Source organism: Trachypithecus francoisi, unplaced genomic scaffold (assembly GCF_009764315.1).
Source record: "Trachypithecus francoisi isolate TF-2019V2 unplaced genomic scaffold, Tfra_2.0 Lachesis_group2, whole genome shotgun sequence".
Classification (NCBI taxonomy): domain Eukaryota; kingdom Metazoa; phylum Chordata; class Mammalia; order Primates; family Cercopithecidae; genus Trachypithecus; species Trachypithecus francoisi.
The window spans coordinates 10,191,523-10,219,251 of record NW_022681465.1 but is presented as its reverse complement, the minus strand read 5'-3'; the positions used below and the strand labels follow the sequence as shown (position 1 = coordinate 10,219,251).

At 37.6% G+C, this 27,729-nt stretch overlaps 1 protein-coding gene across 3 annotated transcripts in view; it reads right to left on the bottom strand.

The window, feature by feature from the left end:
* MARCHF6 (membrane associated ring-CH-type finger 6) overlaps positions 1–27,729 on the bottom strand; it is an 83,202-nt gene that overhangs the window by 29,580 nt on the left and 25,893 nt on the right. For all 3 annotated transcript variants that reach the window (XM_033178792.1, XM_033178794.1, XM_033178793.1), the window contains exons 4-16: positions 25,711–25,854; positions 20,262–20,334; positions 16,803–16,971; positions 15,270–15,459; positions 13,176–13,237; positions 12,561–12,593; positions 10,016–10,067; positions 6,425–6,483; positions 5,122–5,202; positions 4,811–4,879; positions 4,649–4,723; positions 3,716–3,850; positions 1,562–1,681 (exon numbers count right to left, since the gene is read on the bottom strand). In XM_033178792.1, the coding sequence (XP_033034683.1) occupies positions 1,562–1,681; positions 3,716–3,850; positions 4,649–4,723; positions 4,811–4,879; positions 5,122–5,202; positions 6,425–6,483; positions 10,016–10,067; positions 12,561–12,593; positions 13,176–13,237; positions 15,270–15,459; positions 16,803–16,971; positions 20,262–20,334; positions 25,711–25,854 (1,262 nt within the window). The remainder of the gene's footprint in view (positions 1–1,561; positions 1,682–3,715; positions 3,851–4,648; positions 4,724–4,810; positions 4,880–5,121; positions 5,203–6,424; positions 6,484–10,015; positions 10,068–12,560; positions 12,594–13,175; positions 13,238–15,269; positions 15,460–16,802; positions 16,972–20,261; positions 20,335–25,710; positions 25,855–27,729) is intronic.

The following is a 27,729-nucleotide window of genomic DNA, read 5'->3' as shown; positions in this document are numbered from 1 at the left end:
TTATCCCTGAGTCATTTTGTATAAAAATGTTTTCCTAAGATGCCTGCCCTTCTTCCTGTAAGGACCTCCCATCTAGGACACAAATGCTAAAACGGAAGCCACAAAGGATAATCACCACTTGCTACCTAAGAAATGAGATAGAAACTTAAAATGAAGCAGCAGAAATGCCTGCAACTTAATAAATCACTTGTAACAGCTATCTAAGACTTGACCTCATGTAAATGGCTACAAAAGCTTTCAAAGGACATAATGTTACTTTAAGAATTTTATTTTAGAAAAACTTAGATTTACGGCTGGGTGTAATCCCAGCACTGTGGGAGGCCAAGGCGGGTGAATCACTAGGTCAGGAGTTCGAGACCAGCCTAGCCAACACAGTGAAACCCCGTCTCTACTAAAACTATAAAAAATTAGCTGAGCGTGCTGGTGGGCGCCTGTAATCCCAGCTACTTGGGAGGTGGAGGCACGAGAATCACTTGAAACCGGAGGTGAAGGCTGCAGTGAGCCGAGATCGTACCACTGCATTCCAGCCTGGGTGACAGACCAAAACTCCATCTCAAAAAAAGAAAGAAGAAAAGAAAGAAAGAAAGAGAAGAGAAGAGAAGAGAAGAGAAGAGAGAAGAGAAGAGAAGAGAAAGAAAGAAAGAGAAAGAAAGAAAGAAAGAAAGAAGAAAGAAAGAAAGAAAGAGAAGAAAAGAAAGAAAGAAAGAAAGAAAGAGAAAGAAAGAAAGAAAGAAAGAAAGAAAAGAAAGGAAAGAAAGGAAAGAAAGGAAAGAAAGGAAAGAAAGGAAAGAAAGGAAAAAGAAAGGAAAAAGAAAGGAAAAAGAAAGGAAAGAAAGGAAAGAAAGAAAGAAATTAGATTTAACTATGTAATTTCTTCTTCCAGGTGGGGAAACTATGACATGCTTCTGTTAAGAGTTTAATTTACAAGCCAGTAATAAGTCTCCATTGCTTCAATGCAAATTAAACATAATTCAGACAACCGTAATTCAGCAATCAATCACACCAGTGGTACCCAACCATTTTGGCACCAGGGACCAGTTTCATGGAAGACAGTTTTCCAAGGGGTTTCAGGATGAAACTGTTCTGCTTCAGATCATCAGGCATTAGATTCTTACAATGAGCACACAACCTGGATCCCTCGCACTCACAGTTCCCAATATGGTTCACGCTCCCATGAGAATCTAATGCCAAGGCTGATCTGACAGGAGGTGGAGCTCAGGTGGTAATGCTTGCTTGCCCGCTGCCCATCTCCTGCTGTGCAGCCATTTCCTAACAGGACATGGACTAGTACCCAGCCAAAACATGGGGGATAGGGACCCCTGAATTATACTATGATAGAACAAGAAAGCATCTTCCTCTTAGTAAATATCTTTTTATATATTTATTTTAACCAAGTAACCAATAAAACAGCTACTTGACAACTGAATACCACAGGCTTAGATAACTGTATTATTCAATATACTCTTATCAGCCCGCTTGAGAACTGGAAAAAAAAAAAAACCTAAACAAAACTATAGGTTAGCATACTTTATTCAAAAAAACAATGGAAACATCTTCTTACCACTGACAAAATAAATCTTCGGAGATGCCTATATATTGGCAAATGGATCATTTCCTGTACTGGATTGAAATCTGGATCATTCAAATTCCTTAGAAACCATAGGACACCAGGTCGAAGTACCTGCAAATACATTTTAAATACTATAAATATTCACCAATGTCTTCAAATTCTATATATGAGCTAAAACATTAACAGAAAAATAAGCACTTAAAATTATTCTGGCAACTAAAGTGGGCCCCAGAAAATGTATTCGGTATTCCTAGGAAAGTAAGTTCCTAAACCAGAATCTTTATGAAAACTACCCTGTGTCTGATGATGTCCTTTGACATCAGCATTCACTGGAAACAAAACAAAACAAAACAAAAAAACCACTCATTGGGTCAAAATGTGTCAAGAAATCTAGACCTCTGAGATGAAAAATAAATACAACCATTACTATCATAAAAGGGTTATGTTACAATTTATAAATGTCCTAAATAGAAGGTCTGAATTTCAGTCTTACACTTCCACAGAGTTATCTTAATTAAGAAACCCTACAGCCTCAGTGTCTTCATTTTACTATCTATGCCTTCCCCCTGTGAATGAAAATCATCACCCAAGAGGCTGTAGGTGATGGGGTAAAGGAGGAGTCTGGGTACTAGTCCTATGTGATCCAAACTCACTGAGTTACCCTCTGTAACGCGTCTAATCTGCCCAAACTTCTATTCTCCATCTCCTAAACAAGGGGGTTACAGTGTGTGATTTCTAAGGTTCTAAGTTCCAAATACTAAAATTTTATATCAACAAAAACCACCACATTGACAAAATGAAAAAAATCATTATGAAGCATTTTATTCACTTAATGAAGTAATCTGGAGTTCACATACAATTACATTTTTAAGAAACACATTTCTGTACTTGCTTCAGTTCTCAATCATTTATTTCAAAGAAAGAACGAAAGCTTTAGTTACCAAGAGAATTTACTGAAATTATACTGTATGATTCAGGAGAATGCTTTGGCCCCTGACCCCTCCTCCTCTTCCTCCAATCTTTCAAAGAACAAAGTACACCAAGAGCAGCATTCAGTCTTTGTGCTTTTGTGTTCCGTTCCCACTGGAATTGTCAACCTGCTCCTCCACACCCTGCACATCTCCATCACCAGTCTCCATGTAAGCTGACATTTTCAATGCTGTATTCATTTTCAGGCTATAAAATTGAGGAGAACAGGAGTTGTGCCTTTGTTTCTCACTGATACCCCACAATACAGGATAGTGTCCGGCACACAGTGAGTATTCACTATTTGGGGAACGACTGAGCTTAAGATGTACATTAATGAAATACTCATCTGCTTTCATCATCTTCAAATCACTTAGAAACAGATTCCAAAAATAGGATTAATAAAGGTATCAGGCCAGGCACAGTGGATCACATCTGTAATCCAAGCACTTTGGGAGGCCAAGGTGGGCAGATCATTTGAGGTCAGGAGTTCAAGAACAGCCTGGCCAACATGGTAAAACCCTGTCTCTACTAAAAATACAAAAATTAGCCGGGAACGGTCCCAGCTACTTGGGAGGTTCAAGCAGGAGAATCGCTTGAACTCAGGAGGCGGAGGTTCCGAGATCATGGCACTACATTCCAGCGTGGGCAACAGAGCAAGACTCAGTATCAAAAAATAAATAAATAAATAAAGGTAACCCATCAGGCCAGTGAATTGGAATCATAAAGGACCCTCATTGTAATACTATACTTAAGGTGCCTAAATCAAAGTGACTTGAAATATCCAATCCTGCAAAACCATATCCTTTTGGTTATTTCCATCATTACAGTTCCTTGAGGTCTGAGACACACTCACATCACACCAAATTCCAAGAATCTGTATTAGAGGATGGCTAAAGTATATACAAAGTATGATAAAATGAGTACTCTTATTTTTTTCCTCAGTTGAATCATCTTTCAAACTTAGAAATATTAAAACTTGCCAATTATGGAGACAAACAACTGAAAAAGTTAAAAGCAATTAAGTCAAAGTCCCCTGTAAGTTATTCCCTCTTAGAATAAAATAGTAGAGAATATGATTCAGGTAGGAAATCATCATAGCCTTTGAGACATGACTGGTGGTGAAAGCAAAAGTCCTTTTTACAAATGTATAGCATCGGCATTTCCCTGTGGACTCACCTCTCTCAGTAACAGAATGAAGGAGGCAAAGTAGAAGACATATACCATTCCCACTAGCCAATGCAGAAACATGGTAGTACCTGGAGCCGACTGAAAGCTCAGTTCTCGATCTTTCAGAGTAGCATCAAACATTTCCTGAGCCAAAAGAGGACAGGTAAGAGAGGTCTGTGCCCCCTACATTTGCCAAATTAACATTTTCATCTTCCAGGAAATAATCAATATGCATGCAAGGAACAATTTCTACAACTGCAGTTCACTTAACGTCATTCCACGGTGACATAGAACTACAAACAAGATTGGCTACTGCTTCAAATACAAAGAACGATATAAACCAGTTGGTAAAAGCTTTATTAATATTGATTCTATTAAAGAACTATTTTTGATGAATATAAAACCTTCTTTTCTTGGTTACAGGTCTGCATTCTTGAGAAGTTTTATAAGTAAGGTATGCGAGGGTAAATGTTATCTCAGAACCAAAGACGGCTTTTCCATACATAAAACATTTTTGAAAAAATCAAAAACTGATTATTACTAACAGCAATTAAAGATTATAATCAGGACTGAGCATCTTAGTTAAATCAAATGATTAGGGTTAAATTTATTACTACAAAGATAGTTTCCTTATCAAATCACTCTATGTATATAATGTGTTGGCATTATCTATAAAAATTTAAGAGAGCAAAATGGGCAATAAAATTCTCCACTAGTTAATAGAAAGATTCCATCCAAAATGTCCTGACATAAAAAATTTGCACAAAGCCTCAAAAACTCAGGTACTTAAGAAAAATTAACATTAAGATTCTATACAGACACACTTGCCAAAAGAATAAGCAAATTATCAAATATTTACTTTCCTTTAAAAAGAACCCATGCTGGAAACTTCCTTTTTTGAAGCCTTGAAATTATGCTATTATACAATAATACTCAACTTACCAAGGAACAGATATCCAGCCACCAACCACAAATGAGAGGGAATACTCCAATTTCTACCACCACTAACAAAGAGACCTTAAGTGAAAATAAAGGATAAAGGTCATCGGTATCACCCAAATGTAGGAGAAATCATTTCCAATTTTAAGTTATAACAGGAATTACCTTAACAACAATATAGCAGACTCCCAGTAAGCGACGAGATCTATGAAATTTCACAAGAGTTGCCAAGCCCTACAGCATCAGGTCAAGGAAAAACTGAGTATTTAAAGGTACAATGAAACAGGTAACAACTTAGCCAACATTTAGTATTTTTTGACAGAATTAATTTATTTCACATTTTGTCCACTGACCCTTACTGCAAATACCAACAACTTTTACTAAGAGGACAAGGAGAGACAAGTTTTACCATTAATGAAGAGTTCTTTGGTATGAGTAACATTAGTGAACACCCAAGTTGGTTCATTAAAGGATACATGACAAATTATCAGTGTTATTGCTAAAAGTATATACCCAACTATGGTTGTGATTAGGCCTTCAAAATGAGATGCTTGGACCTGGAAATAAGAAAAAACTAAATAAAATTTAATTTTACGACATGTCCTACACCCCAGTTTTCCCATATTAAACAATCAAAATGACTGAAGAGAATTGTCGAGACAATTTATAACTAGAAAACAACTGTAAAATCTCCTTTGGATGACATCTCTGAAAACCAAATTCTCTCACTGACTGTTACTTATTACTAAAAAATGAAGAAAAATTAAGTAACACTTTACCCAAGGAGACAAAATAACAGTAGAGTGAATTATATTTTATAAAAACAAAAGCCCTGTAATACAACAGCCTGCCCTCTACTCTCACTGGAAAGCAGATCTGCTAAAGGCTAACCACTGAAAGCAGGAGCACACTGCTGGTGGTGACTACCCTCATTTTAGCCACCTCATTTCTTACTACTAGAAGTAACTGTTCAAGTTTCCCTTGCTCTGCAAATCTGTCCCATTCTCAACTTACTGAAAGAATTTTGAAAGTGTAACAAACAATGCCTATCAGTATTTTTTGATTCCTGAGTTTCAGATAGCAAGTGGCAATAGTTTGGAAAGTCAAACATTTTCAAAACACTTATCTGAATCTTTCAAGTTCTTGCATTCAACCAGTGAGAGTCAGAGGTATACTAAATATTAGAACACTTCAGAATGTGATCTCTCAGATCTTATATATACAAACTGAGCATATGATCCCAGACAGTCAGCTCTTCCTTAAAAGACTAAAGTCTTCTACGGACCCAACAGAGAAATAATAATCCTTCCAAAATTTATTTAACTCTGGAGAATACTGATAAAATGTCAAAACTAAAGCACTCTAGAAAACACTACAACCCATCATTCCAAAATAGTCTATCCTTTTTTAATTGATTGATATATTGTTACTTTTCTAAATTCAGCAGGGGGCACCTGCTGAAGGGGAAAGAAGTGAACATACAAGTTCTTGAGATGGATGGAAAATCAGCCTGTGGGAAACTTTCCCCCAGGAGGCCTCAGGCCCACCCAGCTGAATGGATTTCAGAGCACATTTTCATTAGCTGGCAATAAGACCACTAACTCTTGAGCCACTGTTATTTAAAAAAAAAAAAGAGAGAGGGTATTGCCTAACTATTTTCCCTTGCATAATGCCAATTAAGAAATGATGTAACTCTTTAGAATACTATTTGATTGATTGATTAATAATCACATTTGGGGGTAATGAATGAAAATAATTTTGTAAAAGTATTATACTCACGTGTTCTTCAAATCCCAAACCAACAAGGGAGAAATGACCAATATGGTAAGGGCAAAATGCTAAAAGGGGGGAAAAAACTCAATGAAAACTTCAACATCAAAACAATGAACACTCCTACTACAATCCGCCACTAAAAGGGACCAGGGCTTCTTGGAGAAATGACGGATTCCAGAATTAGGCTAAAAATATACTGCCTAGGACATTCTCTGTAACTAGAGAACAACCAAGTTATTAAGGTCTAATAAGGCCATGCCAAATCAACAAAGAAACCATTGTGAAAACAGGCCAAAGAGAGAATATGAGCATCAAAAAGAATAATGACCAAAACTGATGGAAAAACACTGAACATACACAAATCCGTGAGCTTATGATGCTCAAAAAAGGAAAAGCCCAAAATAATGATCATGAAAAGAGAAAAAGCAACATCAAAGAAAACACTTTCAAGTTCTGGAAGCAGTTAGCACACCAACTGGAATAGTTAATGTGCCAATTCCTTATTCTGAAAACTAAAATTAATGGGAAAAAAATGAGCATCTGTCCTACTTGTCCTGGACAAACAGGTTCAGGTTGACGGAATAGTCCCAAATTGATAAGAATTTCTTCTTCTTTACAGAAAAGTCAGCCAAAAAATGTAAAAAATGACAATTTAAAAATCACCATTTTGCCACCTCTAACACAGTAAGTGATTATGGCAAGGACCATCAAGAGCTAACAAAAATCATTAAGTGGAAGGTTGATGGAACACTGTAAGACACTAAAATATCACTCCCAAGAGATTATCTTCTAATGGTAAAGGGAAAAATAAAACCTAAGATTAGAGGCCCAGGTTGATATAACCTGAATCCAGTGATAAAAGTGGATAATCCAACATAAGTATCTCAGCTCCTCACATACACTATTAATAGGCACAGTGTGACCAGTGATGGATTTGTCCCAGATGTATTGAACCTGAATCTAATTAAGGCCCTTAGATCTGACTTCTAGTTTAAGAGAAATATGGGAGACAAAGGATAAAGGCAGAGGGCATCCGGGAAGCAGATGGACAGATGTAAAACACGACATGCTGCAAGAACAGTTAACCTAATCCCAGCAACAAATCAATGGCCAAATAGGGTGAGCTGGGGGAAGCAAAGAGAAGAGTACTCTAGATTAAAAGACTAATAACTTATGACTTAACAACTAAAAGTAATACGTGGACTTATTTGGATCTTCATTCAAAGAAACCAACTGCAAAATGGTATCCAAGGGACAACCCAGAAAGTTTGAATATGATGGATTGTTGGAAAATATTAAATTCTAATAATTTTGTAAGGTGAGATAATGGCATTATAGCTAAGTATGAAAATCTTTTTAAAATCTTTATAGTAAGAATTTTTAGTCTTCTTTTTCCTCAAGTCTTTCTGGCTAAATTTTACTTCATTCTTAATAATAAAATGCAGTTATCTTTTCTTTATGGTAGAAATAAATTGACAGCACAGATTACCAGGGGAGTGGGAAACTCAATCACAAAAGTCAGAGTGAACCTACTAGGGATCTGGCCTCTAACCCTTTCTCACTATTTCATGGGTAGGAATCTTTCTGAACGTGTATTCCCAATGTATTTAAATTTATTTATAAATTATATATATATGTATTAGTTTACTAACATATTGTGTGTAATATAAAGCAGAAGAAATTTAAAAAGGTAAGAAAAAAAGCTGTATGTTGAATTTTGCTTATTTTGCTCTCATATCCCAATCTGGAGACGACTCAACTAGGCCCCTGGGAAGGGTAAGTTTTAACTCTATTTGCAGAGGTATTAAATAATTATTAACCTTAAACACCAGTTGTGACACCAGATTTCCATCCCATTACACACAAACTAATGGAAAGGCATCCTGAAATTAAGGACAATTTCTCAGGATTGTCACCTTCTACCGGAAGACCACAGCTTTGTCAAATTATATTTCTGCAAAGCGTATGACCACAAGAGTCAAAACACTGCCTACAGAAAACTTACCAACAGAGCAACCCATGCAGGAAAAAAACAGGAGGGTGTTTAATCCCAATGATTAAAAGAAAAAGTATGTTCCTAATGGAAGAAAACTTGTTTCATGTCCAAAAGATCCTAACTATATAAAAAACATAAGTTTACTAAGAAAATTCTTTTTGCAGTATAAGCTCAGGAGGTTGGATTAGAAAAAGCTTTACTTAGATTTGATTTCTGTAAGTTAGAGTTCTTATTTGTATAATTCATGTTTTAAATGTGACCTGTTTCTACGAACATTAATTTAGCATTAAGCCTTTCTGCAAGAGTAAAGACCTAAATCTATAGATCATTTTTTCTCTCAAAAACAAATACAATCAAGATCAAAACAGTTTCAGTCTATATATGAATTATTTCACATAATGAAAAATAAATGCAGAATAACATACAGACACCCCCATATGCAAGGGGAACAAAGAATGAGCTTCCTATTAAATCTGCAATTTTGTGAGTATCTACTAAAAATTAAGAAATCAGTGGAAATATCCGAAATACTGTTAACAAAATACAAGTAAATTTCTCTTCCTCTTTTACACATAATATACAGAAATCAATTTTTGGTCTCATCCTCAGTCCAAATATTCAAAGCCCCTTACACCACATGGCTTCTTATTAAAGACATCTGCTTTACACGTCACAATGTAGAACCCAACAGAGCAAATTACTTGCAATTTGGTGGAAGAAGCCTTGGGAAATCTCTACTCATCCTCTTCAGCAGAACTAAGGGGTAAATCCTATGTACTAAGGAAGGAATTTCTCACAGATTATCCCTATATAGGGACATGTTGCCTGAGGTCTCTGAGACACAAATTATAGGACACCTAACAATAACCCCATTCTATCAGACTCTACCTCCTCACCCCTCAGAGATACAGAAACTGAATTCTAAGGCCTTGGTTTACTCAACTTAGTTTTCTTTACCTCTTCTGGAAAGGAGAAAAACCTCTGTCAACAGTGTCTCCTCAACCTTGCCTTTCTTTCTCTAATTACTACCAATGGGAGGGACCACCGTGTGTTGTCAAAGAATCCTCACAGCTGCCCCCACAGAAGTGCTTGGAAGTGATTTTGCATGTGCTGGAATCTGGTTCTAAGGGGCACTCACATTTGGGGAAGGCTTACTGTCTTCCCACAAGCCTATACCCAGCTCTGGTAACAGCTCCCAAGTCAAGATCTCTAGAAGGCAATGGTCAGGATTTTGACAGATGAAAACAAGATCTTCCACCATAGGGAAGAGCACACAGGCAATCAGCATAAAACTAATTCCAGAAGTGGGAAACTGTGTATTCTCAAGTCAGTCTAAAACCAGCTTCTACAAAAAAACAAACAAACAAACCAGAAATGCCCAACAGAAGGAGAGACAAGTAGGTAACTGCAGTCACTGCTGCTTAGGAAAGTATCTGTCTGTCTGCGGCCTATCTATACAAGTATTTGAATCTGAAACTATTTTCATATACCTCTTAGTATTTATTCTTATGTTAAAAAAATAATAAATCTATAACAAAGCTCCTACAAAACTAAATTCCTACCATAATACTATAAAAAAAAAAAGCACAAACACAACTTACCAAAAACAAGAATGAACAGTGTATTTAAAGATACCACCCAGAAGACATGTTCCTAAAGGAAAAAAGCATCAATAAAGCATATTCAATTCATATTTAATATATGTTTAATAGGACTATTCCACTTATTTAGCTAGAACCAAATACTAAAAACAGCTAAGATTGAAATTTTCCCTCTATTGTTTTGGGATTTCAATCTAGACATAATATGTAACTTTCATTTTTCATTAGCTAGCTCATACAACTAAGCCTAATACAACTCAAAAATGTTACATGTAGAAAAAACAAATTCATTTATAAATACTTCCTTTTTAGAAATAATCTAACGCAGATTACATAGATTTTCATAAATATCAAATTTTATTTAAATCAAATGACACCGAAAATTTCAAATGGAGAAATATTTGAAAGCCAAATTAATTGTAAACATCACGTTAATGTCAACTGCAGTGTTTCTTTCAACATCCACTCTGCTTTCTTGACACCTACAAGGCCACTACTGCCTGGCTACCTCTCCTTTGGAAAACTCTAGCTTGATCTCCCCTGGTCCCCCAACTCCCTGCGGTGCGCTAATTTTCTTTGTCCTGTCTCACCTGACCATCTGGTCACCTCCCACAGTTACATACTGTCGCCTCTAAGGTGACAGCTGTCTGCCTATTCCTTCAGCCATGTTGCACACACTTTAGCTATGCCCCATGCTGACACTGACCAGACTGCCCAAGTCCATTCATTCATGCTCACAACCTTCCCTAACCATCAGGTTAAATGATCCTTCGAAAGATCTTTTGTCCAAAAAAAGGATTTCTCTGTTCAGGTCCCCTAATCTTCCACAAATCCAACCAGCAAGAAGGGTAATTAGTTTGTAAATGACTACTACATTTCTTCTCACCATGTTGGCTCAATTTTTTCAACCTCTCTGCCTTAAGGGCTCCTAAATTTTCCCTATCCCGAACATATTTTATGCTTCAACCTCTAAGTTATCTTCACTGAAAATCTCCTGCTGACAAACTCCATTCCACTAAGAAAGACCTAATCAAACTCTCTTTTGTGCCCCTTGTGTCCTGTGCACACTTTCTGTCACTGAGTCTCCAAAACGTTCCTTGTTTACATGTGCATTTCTCTCCACCACACTATAGAGCATCTCTGAGAACAGGGACCCTGCCTCATTCATCACTGAACTCCCCAGTGCCTATCACAATAACTGGCACACATCTTCATATTAAATATTTTTTACTAAAATAATGAATTCATCCTGTCAAAGGTTTTTCCAATAATTCAAATGGGTTTGAGTCAACACCACTACCTTAACGACTTCTGTCCATCATTTATGAGGAACTGGCAGGGTAATAAATATAAATCAGTATGTGGCCAAATAATGCTTTCTATACTGACTGTGATCAAACCATGACTAGAAGCTCATTAACATCACATTCCCACTAAACTGTGGAATTATACCAGGTATGTTCCTAAAAATCTACACACTGCTAAATTCAACATCCTCTTCTGGTTAACATCTGGAGCCAGCCTGAGGAGAAGGCCAACACTGAGGACAGCAAAGGAGATAGATGCAGATATCCGGGTCTCTGATGACATTGTTGGGCTTACGGATCAAGAACCTCAAGCCCATTCTTCCTCCGGACTTCCTGTTTTATTAATGTTTCAACTAGTAGGGGTTCTGCTACCTGCAGCCAAAGTCATCTTAAGCTACTTAAAAATCTCAAATGGCAAATAACTTCATATTACAGGACCTGAAAACAGCATCATTTCTTCTTTAAAGAACAAGTTCTTTAAAGAATTGCTCTCACCTTAGAGTTGCAACCTTTATTAACAAGGCAGAGTTCCTAGGTAAAGACAGGTGGGGTTCAGCAAACAGGAAAACCTAACATCAGCCTGGGGTGTCTAACTGTGTAAATATGCAAAACCACTTTGCTTCCACCAGTACAGGCAATAAACACTGCAAGATGGAACTTTAAAAGAAGACCAAGTTCTTTTTAACTACCATTAACTTTGAAGTTTATTTTCTTTACTAAAAATCAAATATTTAATAATTTTTTAAAAAGTTATTACTTTTATGTTTTAATATTTTCAGCACACTAAACATACAATCTTCAACATATAAAGTAATCAAAAGCCAAAAGGCATCTTGACCTTTACTACATCCTATAAATGTGAAGTTTCTGAATCACTAAGACAACTCCAATTCTGTTATTAAAAAGAATTCACTTTGGCGGGGTGCGGTGGCTCATGCCTGTAATCCCAGCACTTTGGGAGGCCGAGGCGGGTGGATCACGAAGTCAGGAGATCGAGACCATCCTGACTAATACGGTGAAACTTCATCTCTACTGAAAATACAAAAAATTAGCTGGGCGTGGTGGCCGGCTCCTGTAATCCCAGCTACCTGGGAGGCTAAAGCAAGAGAATGGTGTGAACCCAGGAAGCAGAGGTGATACAGTGAGCGGAGATCTCGCCACTCCACTCCAGCCTGAGCGACAGAGCAAGACTCCATTATAAAAATTAATTAATTAATTAATTAATTAGTTTCACTTACCAGAAAAACCAGTGATCCATCAAGTCCTAGCATCTAAAAATAAACAAAAATGATAAACATTAAGACTCAACAGAACTTTCTATTCTAATTTATGAAAAGCCTCATTTTCCTTTCAATATCTTTAAACATAGTCCTCCATCCACAACTTTCCATTACTTCCTATCATTTTCAGAAAATAAAAAAATTTCTGTTTCTGAATGACAGTTTTATATTTTGAGTCTCCTTTTACTCAAAATTACATGATTTATAAAGTCTAAAAAAATTCCATCTTGGATTTGTTACTGAAGATATAGAGCTAATTAAGACTACTTCATAATACAACTGTATTATTTTGTCAACTGAAGCATGAAAATACTATTTAAATTGTTATTTTGTTTTTCAAAAGTCCACAATTTCAGGTAAAATATTTCCTAAATGGAGCAAGGTTTTGTAAGAGAGAAAAAAAAGCCACCAACATCACAATATTTTCACCACAAACGATATCACTTAACTTTCACTAGGAATGAAAATTCTAGTAACTTTTCATCAACTGTAACCATAACATCTAAATATAACAAAGTTTAAAATATATTTTAGGATTAAAACACCAGGATACTTGACAGAAAAAGGTCTTACTCTTTCCCATGTAAGCTCTTCAGCAGCTCGGTCCCATTCTAAAGCATTCCAATTCATGTCATCTGAAAATATAATTGCAATTTAAAGATTACTGATGGAATCTGAATTAAAAATAATAAATAATAAAAAAATACACTAAAAATAGTAAAACTTAGTACTTTGTAAGCTGTTGTTGAGAAGCTAAGCCATATTTCCACACCGAGTATTTGCTTGTCAGGGAACAAAGAATAATAAAAACATACATATAAATAAATACTACATATAAAGTAATGTAATCCTAGATTGAGATAAATGCTAGAAAGGGAATAAACAGAGTTATGTGAAAGAGAGGAATTCAATAGCGCTAAGCCAGGAAAGAATCTGGCAGATTTGAGAAAAGGAAACCAGGGGACTAGGACATTCTGAGTAACAATATGGGTAGCAGAAAGACAGAAATCAGATCATACAAGAGGAATGTGGAGTCTGGATTTTAATCTTTAGTAAAGGGAAAACTACTAAAAGATTTAAAGGCAGCAGAGTAATATGAATTATGTGGAGCAAGAACGGAAGGAGAAAGAATAGTTAGGAGCTACTGTATTAGATGAAGAGAGAGAAATAATAGCCAGACCCAAAGGTAGCAGCAAGCTGTATTCTCAGAGCCTCTGACCTCTCCCTGCAAAGGCTCCCTGTTACCAATACACAAGCCACTTTTCATCATCCTTCAGAGGTCTCAGCTCAAATACCAGGTACTCTGAGCTACCTGGGAAAACTTATTTAAGATAGGTCTTGGCTGGGCAAAATGGCTCATGCCTGTAATCTTAGCACTTTGGGAGGCTGAGGCAGGAGGATCACTTGTGCCCAGGGGTTGAAGACCAGCCAGGACAACAGGGAGAACCCATCTTTACCAAGGAAAACAAAAACAAAAACAAAATTAGCTGGGCATGGTGGCACACACCTGTGGTCCCAGCTACTTGGGGAGTTCAGGTGGGAGGATCACTTGAGCCCAAAAGGTCAAGGCTGCAGTGACCTGTGTTCCTGCCACTGTACTCCAGCCCGGGTGACAGGGCAAAAACCTTGTCTCAAAAAAAGAGTAAATTAATTAAATAGGTCTCTCCCCAACGGCATCCTCAGAGCAACCTGCACAACACTTATCTCAACATGTCTTTCCTACTTTTTCACTAAACCAGAAACTCCAGGAATGCAGCAGTCTAATGTTTTGGTCACAGTTACATGCTCAGTGTCTAACAGAGTGCCTGACACAAAGAGTCAATCAAGTATCAGGCATGCCAAGTAGACCTAGAGACAGTGCAAAGCTTGACAGAAAAACTGTGGTGGGAGAGAGGAGGGGAAGTGAGTGACCGACAGCTGACTGGCAGACTCTGTCTTGGATCTTTTTTTTTTTTTGAGATGGAATTTTGCTCTGTCACCCAGGCTAGAGTGCAGTGACATGATCTCAGCTACATGCAACCTCTGCCTCCTGGGTTCAAGTGATTCTCCTGTCTCAGCCTCCCAAGTAGCTGGGATTACAGGCATGCGCCACCACGCCCAGCTAATTTTTGTATTTTTAGTAGAGATGGGGTTTCACCATGTTGGCCAAGCTGGTCTCAAACTCCTGACGACCTCAGGTGATCTACCCACCTCCTGTCTTGGATCTTATTTTATATGCTAGAGTTTACACTGCTAGAAAATGAGACACTGATTTATTTGGATGGCACCTTGTCTACAGTATACACTTCAAGATTCTTTTTCAATTTTAAAAATTGCACTGACTCAACGGACATGGAGAGAGAAGCAAATGAATGTGGTAAATCTGTACCAAAGTCCTTTATTTTAAAAAAAGTAGTACCTAATCCAACTTAAAAATAATTTCTTCCTATCTATCCTATTAAAAAAGTCCCTGTTTAAAAAGGATTTTAAAAAACATGCTGTTTCATAGAAAAAAACATATTTATGTATATGTACATCCATAAATACCAGTTTGCCAAGATAAAGTAAATATAAGTTAGAAATAGAACTTCACAACATTAAAATTTGAAAACGACAGCCCTTTTCCTCAATGCAAGCTGAGAACAGATTTGCAGTGCTGAAGACTGAGGACACACAAGCAGCCATTACCCTGGGCTCCGTTATTAGCATCTGCCGCATCTTCCACACCAGCGTCATCTTCCTCCTCATTGTCCTCCTCCTCCTCTTCTGCCTGGTCATCCTGGGCATCAGGGTTTTCCCCCACCACTGCATTCTCAGCTGGTGGGTTAGCAGGCTGATCAGCAGCAACATTTTCTGCACCATTTCCTCCTGCTGGAGCCTAAAATCACAGAAAAGCCCAGAAATTTAGACCCACTTGTCTGTTTTGCTCTGTTTCCAAATCACATTATTCTTGCTAAAACAAACAAACAAACTAGGCCAGGTGTAGTGGCTCATGCCTGTAATCCTAGCACTTTGGGAGGTGGAGGCAGGCAGATTGCTTGAGCCCAAGAGTTCAAGACCAGCCTGGCCAGCACAGCAAGACCCTGTCTCTACATAAAATTAAGAAGTTAGCCAGGCATGGTGGTTTGTGCCTGTAGTCCCAGCTACTCAGGAGGCTGAGGTAGGAGGCTCTCTTGAGCCCGGAGGTTGTAAGGCTGCAGTTAGGTGGGATCATGCCACTGCACGCCAGCCTGAGTGACAGAACAAGACCCAATCTCAAAAATACAAAACAAATAAAAAACTAGAAAACAAATATAAACTCTACCAAACTCTTTTTAAAAAGAAAACCTTTCAAAGACATCTTTTTTAAATGTATCCGATGTGGGATCAATTTTAGTATATAGGAACATAACCTCACTTCAAAGTGTACATATTCATTCAGTATAATTTAGCTGATTAACAGCTCACAAACCATTACAGAAAATGGTTAACAAACCTGACTCTCTTAAAAACATCATTCTGGGCCGGGTGCGGTGGCTCAAGCCTGTAATCCCAGCACTTTGGGAGGCCGAGACGGGCGGATCACGAGGTCAGGAGATCGAGGCCATCCTGGCTAACATGGTGAAACCCCGTCTCTACTAAAAAATACAAAAAACTAGCCGGGCGACATGGCGGGCGCCTGTAGTCCCAGCTGCTTGGGAGGCTGAGGCAGGAGAATGGCCTAAACCCAGGAGGCGGAGCTTGCAGTGAGCTGAGACCCGGCCACTGCACTCCAGCCTGGGCGGCAGAGCGAGACTCCGTCTCAAAAAAAAAAAAACATCATTCTGTAGTGCTCCTTATAGGACAGCCTTTGTCTTTACTGACAGCATCAGGGATGAAAATACATTTTTTAAAAAATGCACATACATATATACATATATGCAACTTAATTGTGTTATCAAACACTTGAGGAAATGTTTTCAAATTTCTGCTCAGTGGGTAAGATTGTGCACACGGACTTTAGTATACCCCCTAACGCTGTTCCTACTCTAGCTAGAAAATTAAGAGGCAAAGTTATAACAACACTTTCTTGATTTTTCACATCTCTCTTCATCTTCACCCAAACCTTTCCACTGCCCTCCTTTGTAATAACAAAAGAACATTTATGAGGGACATGGAAGTCAAGAATTTGAGTCTTAGAGAGAGACAATAATTCTCATGACCTACCTAATAGTAAAATCAATTTTGGGGAAGGGGAGTTACCTCATTTTGGTGATGCCCCGCAGCATTGAAGGGTGGGGCAGCATGCTCCAACCAAATTGGTGCTCCCCCATGGACTATCTGCTCTCTCAACCACACCAGGCTGATGAATGCACACAATGTGCATGTCACCACAAAACAACCCTGCAAACAATCTGCCAACAAATTTTCCCTATTAAAAAAAAAAAAAAGTACATAAAATTACTCCAAAGAACACTTAAAATCAGGAAAATAAGGTAAAATTTTTTCTTTTACACTAAGTCTCAGAAAAAAAACAGCCAGAAAAATAAATCATAATTTTTTGGATGAAAATCTCAAGTTTCTCCAAAAGAACTATTTGTGATTATGGTGAAATTCTATTTATAAGAGAACCTATACATATTTATATACTTGTATTATATATCTTATTTAGGCATCAAATACCATCAAAACTATATGGAAATTACCTATCCATAGCCTATCTTTTGAAAATGGCCTAGAAACAGAAAGGCAGAAAGCAAAAAAGACAAAAGCAGTCTAATACTTGACAAAGGCCATGCATTAAACTTATGTAATTTACCAAAGGTTAAAAACTCTGTCCAACTCTAAGAATTTCTGTATCCTTATTTTACACACGTCTAAAAATGTAATTAGCTGACACCTGAACTCACACAAATTAATAGAATCATCAAATCAGAAAAGAGGAGAAGCTCCTCCAGACAAGTCTAATGACAACACAAAGAAATGAAGGCTGAGAGATATTCAGGATGCCATATGTAAGACAAAGAGGCCTATTATAAATTTTATAGAAGTTTGTCACTTGGCCAGGCGTGGTAGCTCATGCCTGTAATCCCAGCACTTTGGGAGGCCAAGGCAGGCGGATCACTTGAGGTCAGGAGTTTGAGACCAGCCTGGCCAACATGGTGAAACCCCATCTGTACTAAAAATACAAAAATTAGCCAGGCATGATGGTGTGCGCCTATAATTCCAGCTACTCGGGAGGCTGAAGCAGGAGAATGGCTTGAACCCAGGAGGTGGGGGTTGCAGCGAGCCGAGATTGAGCCACCGCACTCCAGCATGGGTACAGAGTGAGAGTCCATCTCAAAAAAAAAAAAAAAAGAAGTTTTTCATTCAGAAAGCAAATCAAGTTTTGATGCTAACTGCAAATATACCAAAAGTGTATTCATTTCTCAACAAACCCAGAAAGGCGAAGTATGGTTCCTTTAGTAATCATACAAGAAAATGCATCAAATATTGTGATACCAAGGACCATTTTGTCCTTTTCCTCTCTTAAGAGGCTTATCTTTCCTTCCCTAGTCCATGTTTATGATTTCAGAATTATTCAGATAACTCAAACACCTCTGAACTCTTAGCCACTGGAAAATCCATTATTTTAATGGAATCACTTTTTTCCTCCATAGAAAACCTGAGAAGGGTCAATCTGGTAGACCTTGACCCAGCAGCTCCAAACTTAAATTAAACTGGCATGGCCCCTAGAAAATATAGTCTGCAATATGTCCTGAATCAAAAGAGGAATCCTAACTACCACCTTACTAAGGAACTCTCCAGGCTATTACATTCTGAAAGGTTGGGACCAAAATATCCCCTTTACATCTTCCTTGCCATCAGCAATAATCCTAACTGTTTGTTACAGATTTTAAACATTTGGTGACAAACTCTAGTCCTTTTCCCTTATTCCTTTCATCTGGGCTGGTTTTGTGAATCCTGGAGAGAGGTGATGCTGCCTAAGTTCCAGAGCCCAGAGGAGGGCTTGCAAGCCTCCTCTGTTGCCCTTTTAGAATGCTGCCCTGAGACTACCATGTAAAGAAGCCCCACTAGCCTTCTAGAAGATAAGAGGCCATAAGGAGGAGAACCAAGGCATCTCGTATAAACCATCTTAGATCATTAAGTCCCAGTAAAACAGCTGAGTGACCTAAGCAAGCCCAACAGTTGAAAAGTTCAGCTGAGCGCAGCCCAAACTGCTGACCCCAGAATTATAAGCAAATAAAATGGTAGTTGTTTTAAACCACTAAGGTTTGGGACAGTTTGTTTTACAGCAATAGATAACTGATACGGTGCACCTAGAGATGACCTCAATTACTGAGCTACAGAATATATAGAAACTGATAAGACATCAAGGAAATTTAAAGTAAAATTTCACAGAAAAAAAAAAATTCTATAGAGTACAAAATATTACTCAGAAAAAAAAGTAGTTTGGCCACAACTGCTATCAGAAAAACTGGCTCAATTTTTCAAACTGTAAAAGGCAGCTTAGGACTATAAAACCAAGCCATGTTTGTAATTTAGTTTGACTAGCCCCACTAGGCTTCCAGTGGTCCTCTGTAGTCAATGAGTACTCTATTAAAAGCAATTCAGGTGACCCTCAAGCCAATCAGGTCAGAGGAAAAAAGAAGCCTGCTAATATAAGGCAAGCAACAATGCTTAATGTCAAGATATAGTAAAGTAACTACAGGCAAGTTTTTAGCATTTATATTCTAATAATCATGGAAAACATTTTAAAAAAAAATCTGAGTTCAAATGTGTATGTTAAAAACATATTAAAATGAACTCTTGGCCAAGCACAGTGACTCATGCCTGTAATCTCAGCACTTTGAGACGCTGAGGTGGGCAGATTACTTGAGGTTAGGAGTTTGAGATGAGCCTGGCTATCATGGTGAAACCCCATCTTTACTAAAAATAAAAAAAAAATTAGCCTGGCTTGGGGCCACACGCCTGTAATCCCAGCTACTCAGGAGGCTGAAGCAGGAGAATCATTTGAACCCAGGAGGCAGAAGTTGCAGTGAGCAGAGATCACACCACTGCACTCTACCATAGGTAACAGAGTCAGGCTCCATTAAAAAAAAAAAACTCTTATGAACATAAGACAGTAGCATATATCTCAAACTGCATGACAGCCAATTATTTAGAAAGTCATCCCAGCTTTGCGCGGTGGCTCATGCCTGTAATCCACGCATTTTGGGAGCCTGAAGCGGGTGGATCACCTGAGGTCAGGAGTTTGAGACCAGTGTGGCCAACATGGTGAAACCCTGTCTCTACTAAAAATACAAAAATTAGCCAGGCATGGTGGCGGGCGCCTGTAATCCCAGCTACCAGGGAGGCTGAGGCAGGAGAATCACTTGAACCCAGGAGGCAGAGGTTGCAGTGAGGCAAGACAGCAACACTGCACTCCAGCCTGGACACCAGAACAAGACTCCATCTCAAAAAAACAAAAAAAAAAAAAGAAAGAAAGAAAAGTCACCCCATCATTACTAAACAGTCCCATGAAACAGGTATGTTTTAAAAGAAATGTCATTTACATTTATCAGCTACTTCTACTGCAGCTAAAACTGTTAGTGTAATAGACATAAATTATTTTTTCTCAAAACAGAAGAATGTACAAATTATAATAAAAACAAATATGCAAGGACAAAAGCAAGCATCATCTACATCATGCAACATTCATCACACAGGTTCAATACTCACGTTGACAGCATATCTAATGGCAGTGTCAGTAGTGAGCTCACAGAGCCAGTAAACAAGCACTTGTAGATGCGGCCTACCGAAAAAGAGCATGATGGCATACAGTCACAACTCGCATCATGAACTCATATAGCTGCTCAAGAAAGCAGAAGTAAAGTGGAACACCACAAATGCCACTGAAATAAACATTTAGTCTTTACAAGCCTAAGTCTCAAAATATTAAATTTTTAAAAACATGGTCAAGCACAAATAGAGTGACAATGAAGAGTAAATGTTACACAATCATGTTTAGTGCTTAGATTCTCTCTAGGTTTACTTTTTATTTTTTAATTGAATGAGCTTAGATATTTGAAAAGCAAAATCTAAAGTAAAGATCTCCAAAATTATAAAGAATTTTTTAAATTCTAGAATTCCAAAATTCATTAAGTCTGCTCATGACAATAAAATGTTTCAGGTTTTGGAAGTATAAGTCTTTGAAATTAAGAGAATTTTTCAGTACAGTATGTACTGCAATGCCATAAATGGCAACCTGACAATCAATATTTTAAAAGCATAGATTCAGAGGTTCTCTAAAATACAGAATATATTACTCTAAATTCTGGCCATTTAGAGAAAGACAAAGTTTGGGTGAATGTACTGCTATCAAGGCAGAAAGTCTTTTAGTCAGGAAGGCAGAATTCTAGACAGAATGAGATAACAGACCACAGATTTGAAAATGGGGCACAAGAATAAAAACCTGAGGCTTTCTTTCAAACCAGCATTTGCGTATTAGCTTAAGCATTCCCTAGATAGCCTCGTATCAGAGACTTCAGTGCAGATTTTCCGTGATTTCAACGGCTGTTTTCAAAACCAAGTCAAAATGGAAAGGTAGGAAAAGAATTTCTGTAATAAAAATTACTTACATGTGTTTATAAAATACTCACGCAAGTATGCTTGTAACAATGTAAAACTGACAAACCAAATGTTTAGATAGGTAAATGAATTCATATGCAATAGGCCTTCTTACTACAGAGTGCTGTGCACCGTTAAAAAAAAAAAAAAAAAAAAAAAAAAAGACAGCAGAACACTCACTTACATGGAAAGACCGCCAGGATATGATGCTAAGCTAAAGAGACAAGTTACAGAATATGTATCGTGTGATGTAATTTAAATTGTGCATATCTGTATATAAACAAGTCAGAACAGAAATCAAGCTTGTGATTAATAACTGTTAAATCTTGTAAGTCCTTACTTCTACCTATTTCATCTACTGATTTCAGAGAGGCATGTAAATCTTCCACTATGACTGTGACTGTTTTATGTATTTCAACGGCCAGTTTTCTGGTGTATAAAAGTTTTTTAATTCTATTTTCTTAGTGGATTATGCCTTTTATTGATAGGAAATATAATGCTTTGTCCCATTTAGTGCATTTGAATGATATCTGGCTGATTAATATTGCTCTGGCTTTTTGTTAGCCATTTGCTAACAAAACTATTTTTGTATCTCTTTAGCATTAACCTGTGCTTTGTATTTATCTCTTGTAGTAGTGCAAGTTTTATACCTACACATCTATGAAGCTCTCTCTTGTAACAGAGAAATCTAATCTCTAATGATTACAGACGTATTTATTTCCCTACTTCCTTCCTCCGCCTTCCCTTCCTTTCCTGCCTTTGTTTGAAATTTCCAAATTTTATTTGCTGTTTCCTACTCATCCTATTTCTAGTCTTCTAGCCGTTGCCTTTGAGTTTTGTTATGTCTTTAATAAACTACATTTTACATAAATCTTAAGTGTACAGATGGGTGAATTCTTAAAATATATATGTCTCGGGTAATCACCACCCAAATCAAGATGTTCAACCCTTCCAGCTCCCCAGAAGGCTCCCTCAAGCTTCTTTTGAGGCAAAAGCCCCTGCAAAAGGTAACCACTATTCAGATCTCTATCACTATAGATGAATTTAACCTGTTTTAAAATTTCACACACATGCAATCACACAATTTTGTGCCTGGCTTGTTTTCTGTCAAAGAAGCAAAATTCATCCATGTTATTCCATGTCACAATAGTCAGCTCCTTTTCACTGCTATGTAGTATTCCATTGCATGAATAAACCACAATGTATCCATTCTACTATTAATAGGCATTTGACTGATTTCAGTTTTTAAGTACTATTAATAAAAGTGCTGTGGTCGTTCTTATACATATGTCCTTTAGTGAACAGAAACTTCTTGTTCTGTTAGTTATATTCCCAAGAATGGAACTGCTAGATCATAAGGCATTTGTATACAATATTTAGCATCAGCAGATACTGCCAAACAGTTTTCCAAAGTGGTTATAACATATGCACTCCTCCTCGATCCCTGTACACGTGTTCTAGATGCTCTACATCCTAAGCAACATTTGGCACTGTCTACTCTTTTTATTTTTAGTCATCCTCCTTGTGCATTTCTCTAATGATGCTGAGCACTTTTTCATGTGTTTATTGGCTACTGTCGTCCCTTGGTATCCACGGGGAATGGGTTCCAGGAATCTCCTCAATAATAAACAGATGCTTAAATTCCACAGTCAGCATTGCAGAACCCACAGATATGGAGAGCTTAGTATATTTAGCCATTTTTCCAGAAATACCTGTTCAGACCTTCTGTCCACTACTTAACTGAGATGTGTTTGCCCTTTTGTTATTGATTTATATACTCTAGATACAAGTCCTCTGTTGGATATGTATACTGCAAATATCTTCTCTCATTCCATGGCTTGACTTGCCTTTCAATTTTTTTTTTTTTTTTGAGTGCCAGAATTAAATTGCCTTTTATTCTTAAAAGTGTCTAAGGATGAACAAAAGTTCTTAACTTTAATTATGTTCAACCTACTAATATTTTCTTTTATGCTTATTCTCCTATATTTTACTTTAGAAGTTTCTTTTTAACTTACATATTCAGGCCGGGCGCGGTGGCTCAAGCCTGTAATCCCAGCACTTTGGGAGGCCGAGACGGGCGGATCACGAGGTCAGGAGATCGAGACCATCCTGGCGAACATGGTGAAACCCCGTCTCTACTAAAAATACAAAAACTAGCCGGGCGAGGTGGCAGGCGCCTGTAGTCCCAGCTACTCGGGAGGCTGAGGCAGGAGAATGGCGTAAACCCGGGAGGCGGAGCTTGCAGTGAGCTGAGATCCGGCCACTGCACTCCAGCCTGGGCGACAGAGCGAGACTCCGCCTCAAAAAAAAAAAAAAAAAAAAAAAAAAAAAAAAACACTTACATATTCAGGCTTTTATCTCAAATTAATTTCTGGGTTAGGTTGAGGTAATATGATTCATTTTTTTCTGTATGGCCATCTGGTTGTTGCAATACCATTTACCGAAAAAACCATCTTTTTTCCACTGATCTGTGGTGGCACTTTTGTCATTAATAATGAAACAATGTAGTTGTGGGTCTAGTTCTGGGTAGTTGTGAGTCTAGTCTACATTTTTAATGCACAGTTATGCTCTCTTTTTCTACTTACATCTAGAACATCTATAATCTACCCACAAATGAGATAAGCAATTTTAAAAGCTTGAATTTCTATCTTCCTGTCACAATTTCTCCCACGTTAAGATCATCTGGAATTTCAGTTCCAGGCTGTTACCCAAAAACTATTAAATATTGTAGATTAACAATCGAGACTTAGCTATATGAAACACTTCTTTGAATCTCACATCTTTCTCTCTTTGATTCCTTGCTCATTTAGTAGAGTATATCCTCAGTTTTTTCAAAAAGGTTTAAGGTGGTAAATTTTCCAATCTTTCACATCTATTGAAACATCTGTAGTTTGTCCTTCATCTGACAGTAATTTGCAGGAAGGGAATTTTAGGTTCAAAAACATGAAATTTTGAGTTTCCACTGTCTTCTAGCATTCAACATTGCTAATTTTAAGTCTGACGCCACTCTGATTTTCTTTACTTTGTAGGATAATCTGGAAGCACACAATCTCTATACCTCTATCACCATCACCACATTACCCAGCTCTGGAAAACTTGAGAATATGTCTAGGTTCATCAGACTTTTCCTTTACCATGGTCAGCTTTCTCTTTCAATCTAAAAGACACCAAGTCTTTCCTCATCTCCACTGTCTCTTTTACCTTGTGGAACTACTTACTAGACAGATACTGAAACAACTAGACTAGCCTCCATTTCTCTGTATTTATTTCTCATAACTACTTTGTCCCTCTGAGTTTCATCCTGGGAGAATTCCTTCATACAATTTTCTAGCTAACTCACACTTCAACAGTACCTATATTCTGCTAGTTGGTGTATCTTCCAAGAATTTCATTTCCATAGGTAATCAACATTATTTTACCATATTTTAAGGAGACATGAAGATATTAATTATGCTAATTTAAAATTTTGTTTAATGAATCTTATCTACATACTTTGCCACCCATATACTACATACTTCTCTCCATGTCTATAAGAACAAAAAGAATCCAAGAGGATTCTTTGGATTGATTAGGGGGGTTGATTAGCATATCAACCTCCCAAAGAGCCTCCTGTATCTGAAAGATAAGCCTCCCAATTATTTAGGACCATTACATGTATGAGTATTTTTTAATTTTATTTGTATTTTATTAAGGCGACATCTCACTCTGTTGCCCAAGCTGGAGTGCAGTAGCGTGATCTCAGCTCACTGAAACTTCTGCCTCCCGGGTTCAAGTGATTCTCCTGTCTTAGCCTCCCAAGTAGTTGGGCTTACAGGCGCACACCATCACACCCGGCTAATTTTTGTATTTTTAGTAGAGCCGGGGTTTCACCATGTTGGTCAGGCTGGTCTCAAACTCCTGACCTCAAGTGATCCTCCCACCTCACCCTCCCAAAGTGCTGGGATTACAGGCATGAGCAACCACATCCGGCCATGTGAGTATTTTTTTAAAGGAGGGTTGCGGAACCCCAAAAGAATTCACTTTTTGCAGTCTTTTTTTTTTTTCCCCGAGACAGAGTCTTGCTCTGTTGCCCAAGCTGGAGTGCAGTGGTGCGATCTCAGTTCACTGCAACCTCCGCCTCCTGGGTTCAAGCAATTCTCCTGCCTCAGCCTCCATGTTGGCCAGGCTAGTCTCAAACTCCTGACCTCGTGATCTGCCTACCTCAGCCTCCCAAAGTGCTGAGATTACAGGCATGAGCCACCATGCCCGGCCGTCTTTTGCTGTCCTTGAAAGCTCTAGTATACTTCAAATCCAGTTATGATTTGATTTTTTCAATGCTTTCATGAACTTACATGGTTAGCCATTCTGTATGCTGTGTTCTTTCCCATATTCATTCAAGAAACTGACCTATTAAACTCATTCTTAGTTCAGATGAACATCTTCTAAATAAGGCTTTCCTAATACGTGACATTCTGACATCAAATAACTAAACATCAAATAATAATATGATGTAATATTGCTTTATAATATCAAGTAGTTATGCAATGTTTAAATAACTCCAATAAGAGGCATGAATACTCACATGCTGTAAGAGGAACAACTCCCAACCATGCAAAGGCCACAAGTGTATAATGAAACCAATATCGTATTGCAGTACCAATACTTGTAACCAGTCCAGCAAATATGTCTTGAATTGGAAGCCGTGAAGGCATATCTGGAGAATAAACTATCAGCAGAAAAAAAGTACTTAAAATTTCATGAAGATTTGAAAATAGCTTAATTCATAAATATAAAATAGACATTAAACTTTCAATATTTGCCTTGTGCTTAATTTTTTTCTTATTAAAAGAAATAAAACGAATAGTTACAATATCACATTTACCCAAGAAGTCATTTATGAGGCAAATCACGTGTGAACCGTGGAAATCAACAAAGGCCTCTGAGCAGGAAAAAAAAGTTCAACAGATGTTCACATCCCTTGCAAATAGCCATAAACTTCATACAAGGCCCATTTACACATATTTTAACATTCAACCAATATTATCATCTGGTTTCCCAAACTATAAGAGATATAGTAAAGCAAACAGGAGCAAAAGATGAAACCGAAAACACGCCATCAACACTCCCCCAAATATAAGCATTAAATAGCACTCAAAAAGCACAACAGTCTGTGGCAGATGATTTCACGTGGGAGCAAACATCCCACTGACATTTGTTAGCCACTTTCCCAATGTTAGCATAATACTTAAAATTTCAAATGATAAATTCAGATCTTCCCACTACTCTGCGAAATGTGGCTCAACACATTCAGAAAAAGAAAGGTTCTGCCACATTTTAGGATTCCCTTTTAATATGGCTCCAATAAAAAAACCACTGCTTATTATTAAAAAGCTCTACCACAGGTAGCTCGGAAAGAACATAAAGGAAAAACAAACACTTCTTTCTCCAGTAAGCCCAAAACAAGAAATTATGATATATCAGGGTTTAAAAGCAATGATCTAAAATTTTTAAGAGCACTATCACAAAACGGTTCGCACCCATAAACATTGAGAAATAAACAATTAACAAATAGCAACTTTTTTTTTCTGAGACAGAGTCTCACTCTGTCGCCCAGGCTGAAGTGTGGTGGCATGATCTCGGCTCACTGCAAACTCCACCTCCCAGGTTCAAGTGATTCTCCTGCCTCAGGCTCCCAAGTAGCTGAGATTACAGGCGCCTGCCACCACGCCTGGCTGATTTTCGTATTTTTAGTAGAGACAGGGTTTCCACCACGTTGGCCAGGCTAGCCTCAAACTTCTGACCTCAGGTGATCTGCCTGCCTCAGCCTTTCAAAGTGCTGGAATTACAGGCGTGAGCCACAGCGCCTGGCCACAAATAGCAACTTTTAATGACACATGCCCACAGATCATAGACTTCAATAGGATATCTGGTATACAAGAGCAAGTCATTAAAATCAGGAATAATAGAGGTTTTTTGGAAAACATAAAAGAAATAGAGAATATAACTATCAAATGAAAATTAAAATGTACAAAAAAAGCTTCTTTTGGCCTCAAAGTAAAAGGCCACGTATTTCCTATCAACTGAATTTCATGAAGATACTTATTTAGTCTTAGTTTCCTATGAATCTTGACAAGCTGTACAGCTTTTATGTACTACAGAAAACTAATGACTACAAAATAACAGAATTGACTTTTTTAGATGAATATACAGCTCCAAAAGTGAAAGTGTAATAACTTTAATCATTTATACTCATCAAATAAAAACAAAGTAAAACACTAATTTACAGCATTTATATTGAGAAGCTCAAGATGCTTTAAAAGAAACCACACACACACACCTAAAATACAAAAATCCTTTGTAAGGGAAGGCAATGTAGGGGATCCCAGAATGAAAAATTATGCTTCAAATACTTAATAATCTGCCAACACAGTCCTCTACTTATTTAAGATGAAGCATATTAAGTATTAATAGGCACAGGAATTATAGTTAAAACCTTAAAGGTTGCAAAATATTTTATAAAGGCTTATGAAATACTGACCTTAAAAGTTAGTCTCATGAAAAAAACGGTAATTTAAAACTTTGGCCAGGCAATGGGGCTCAA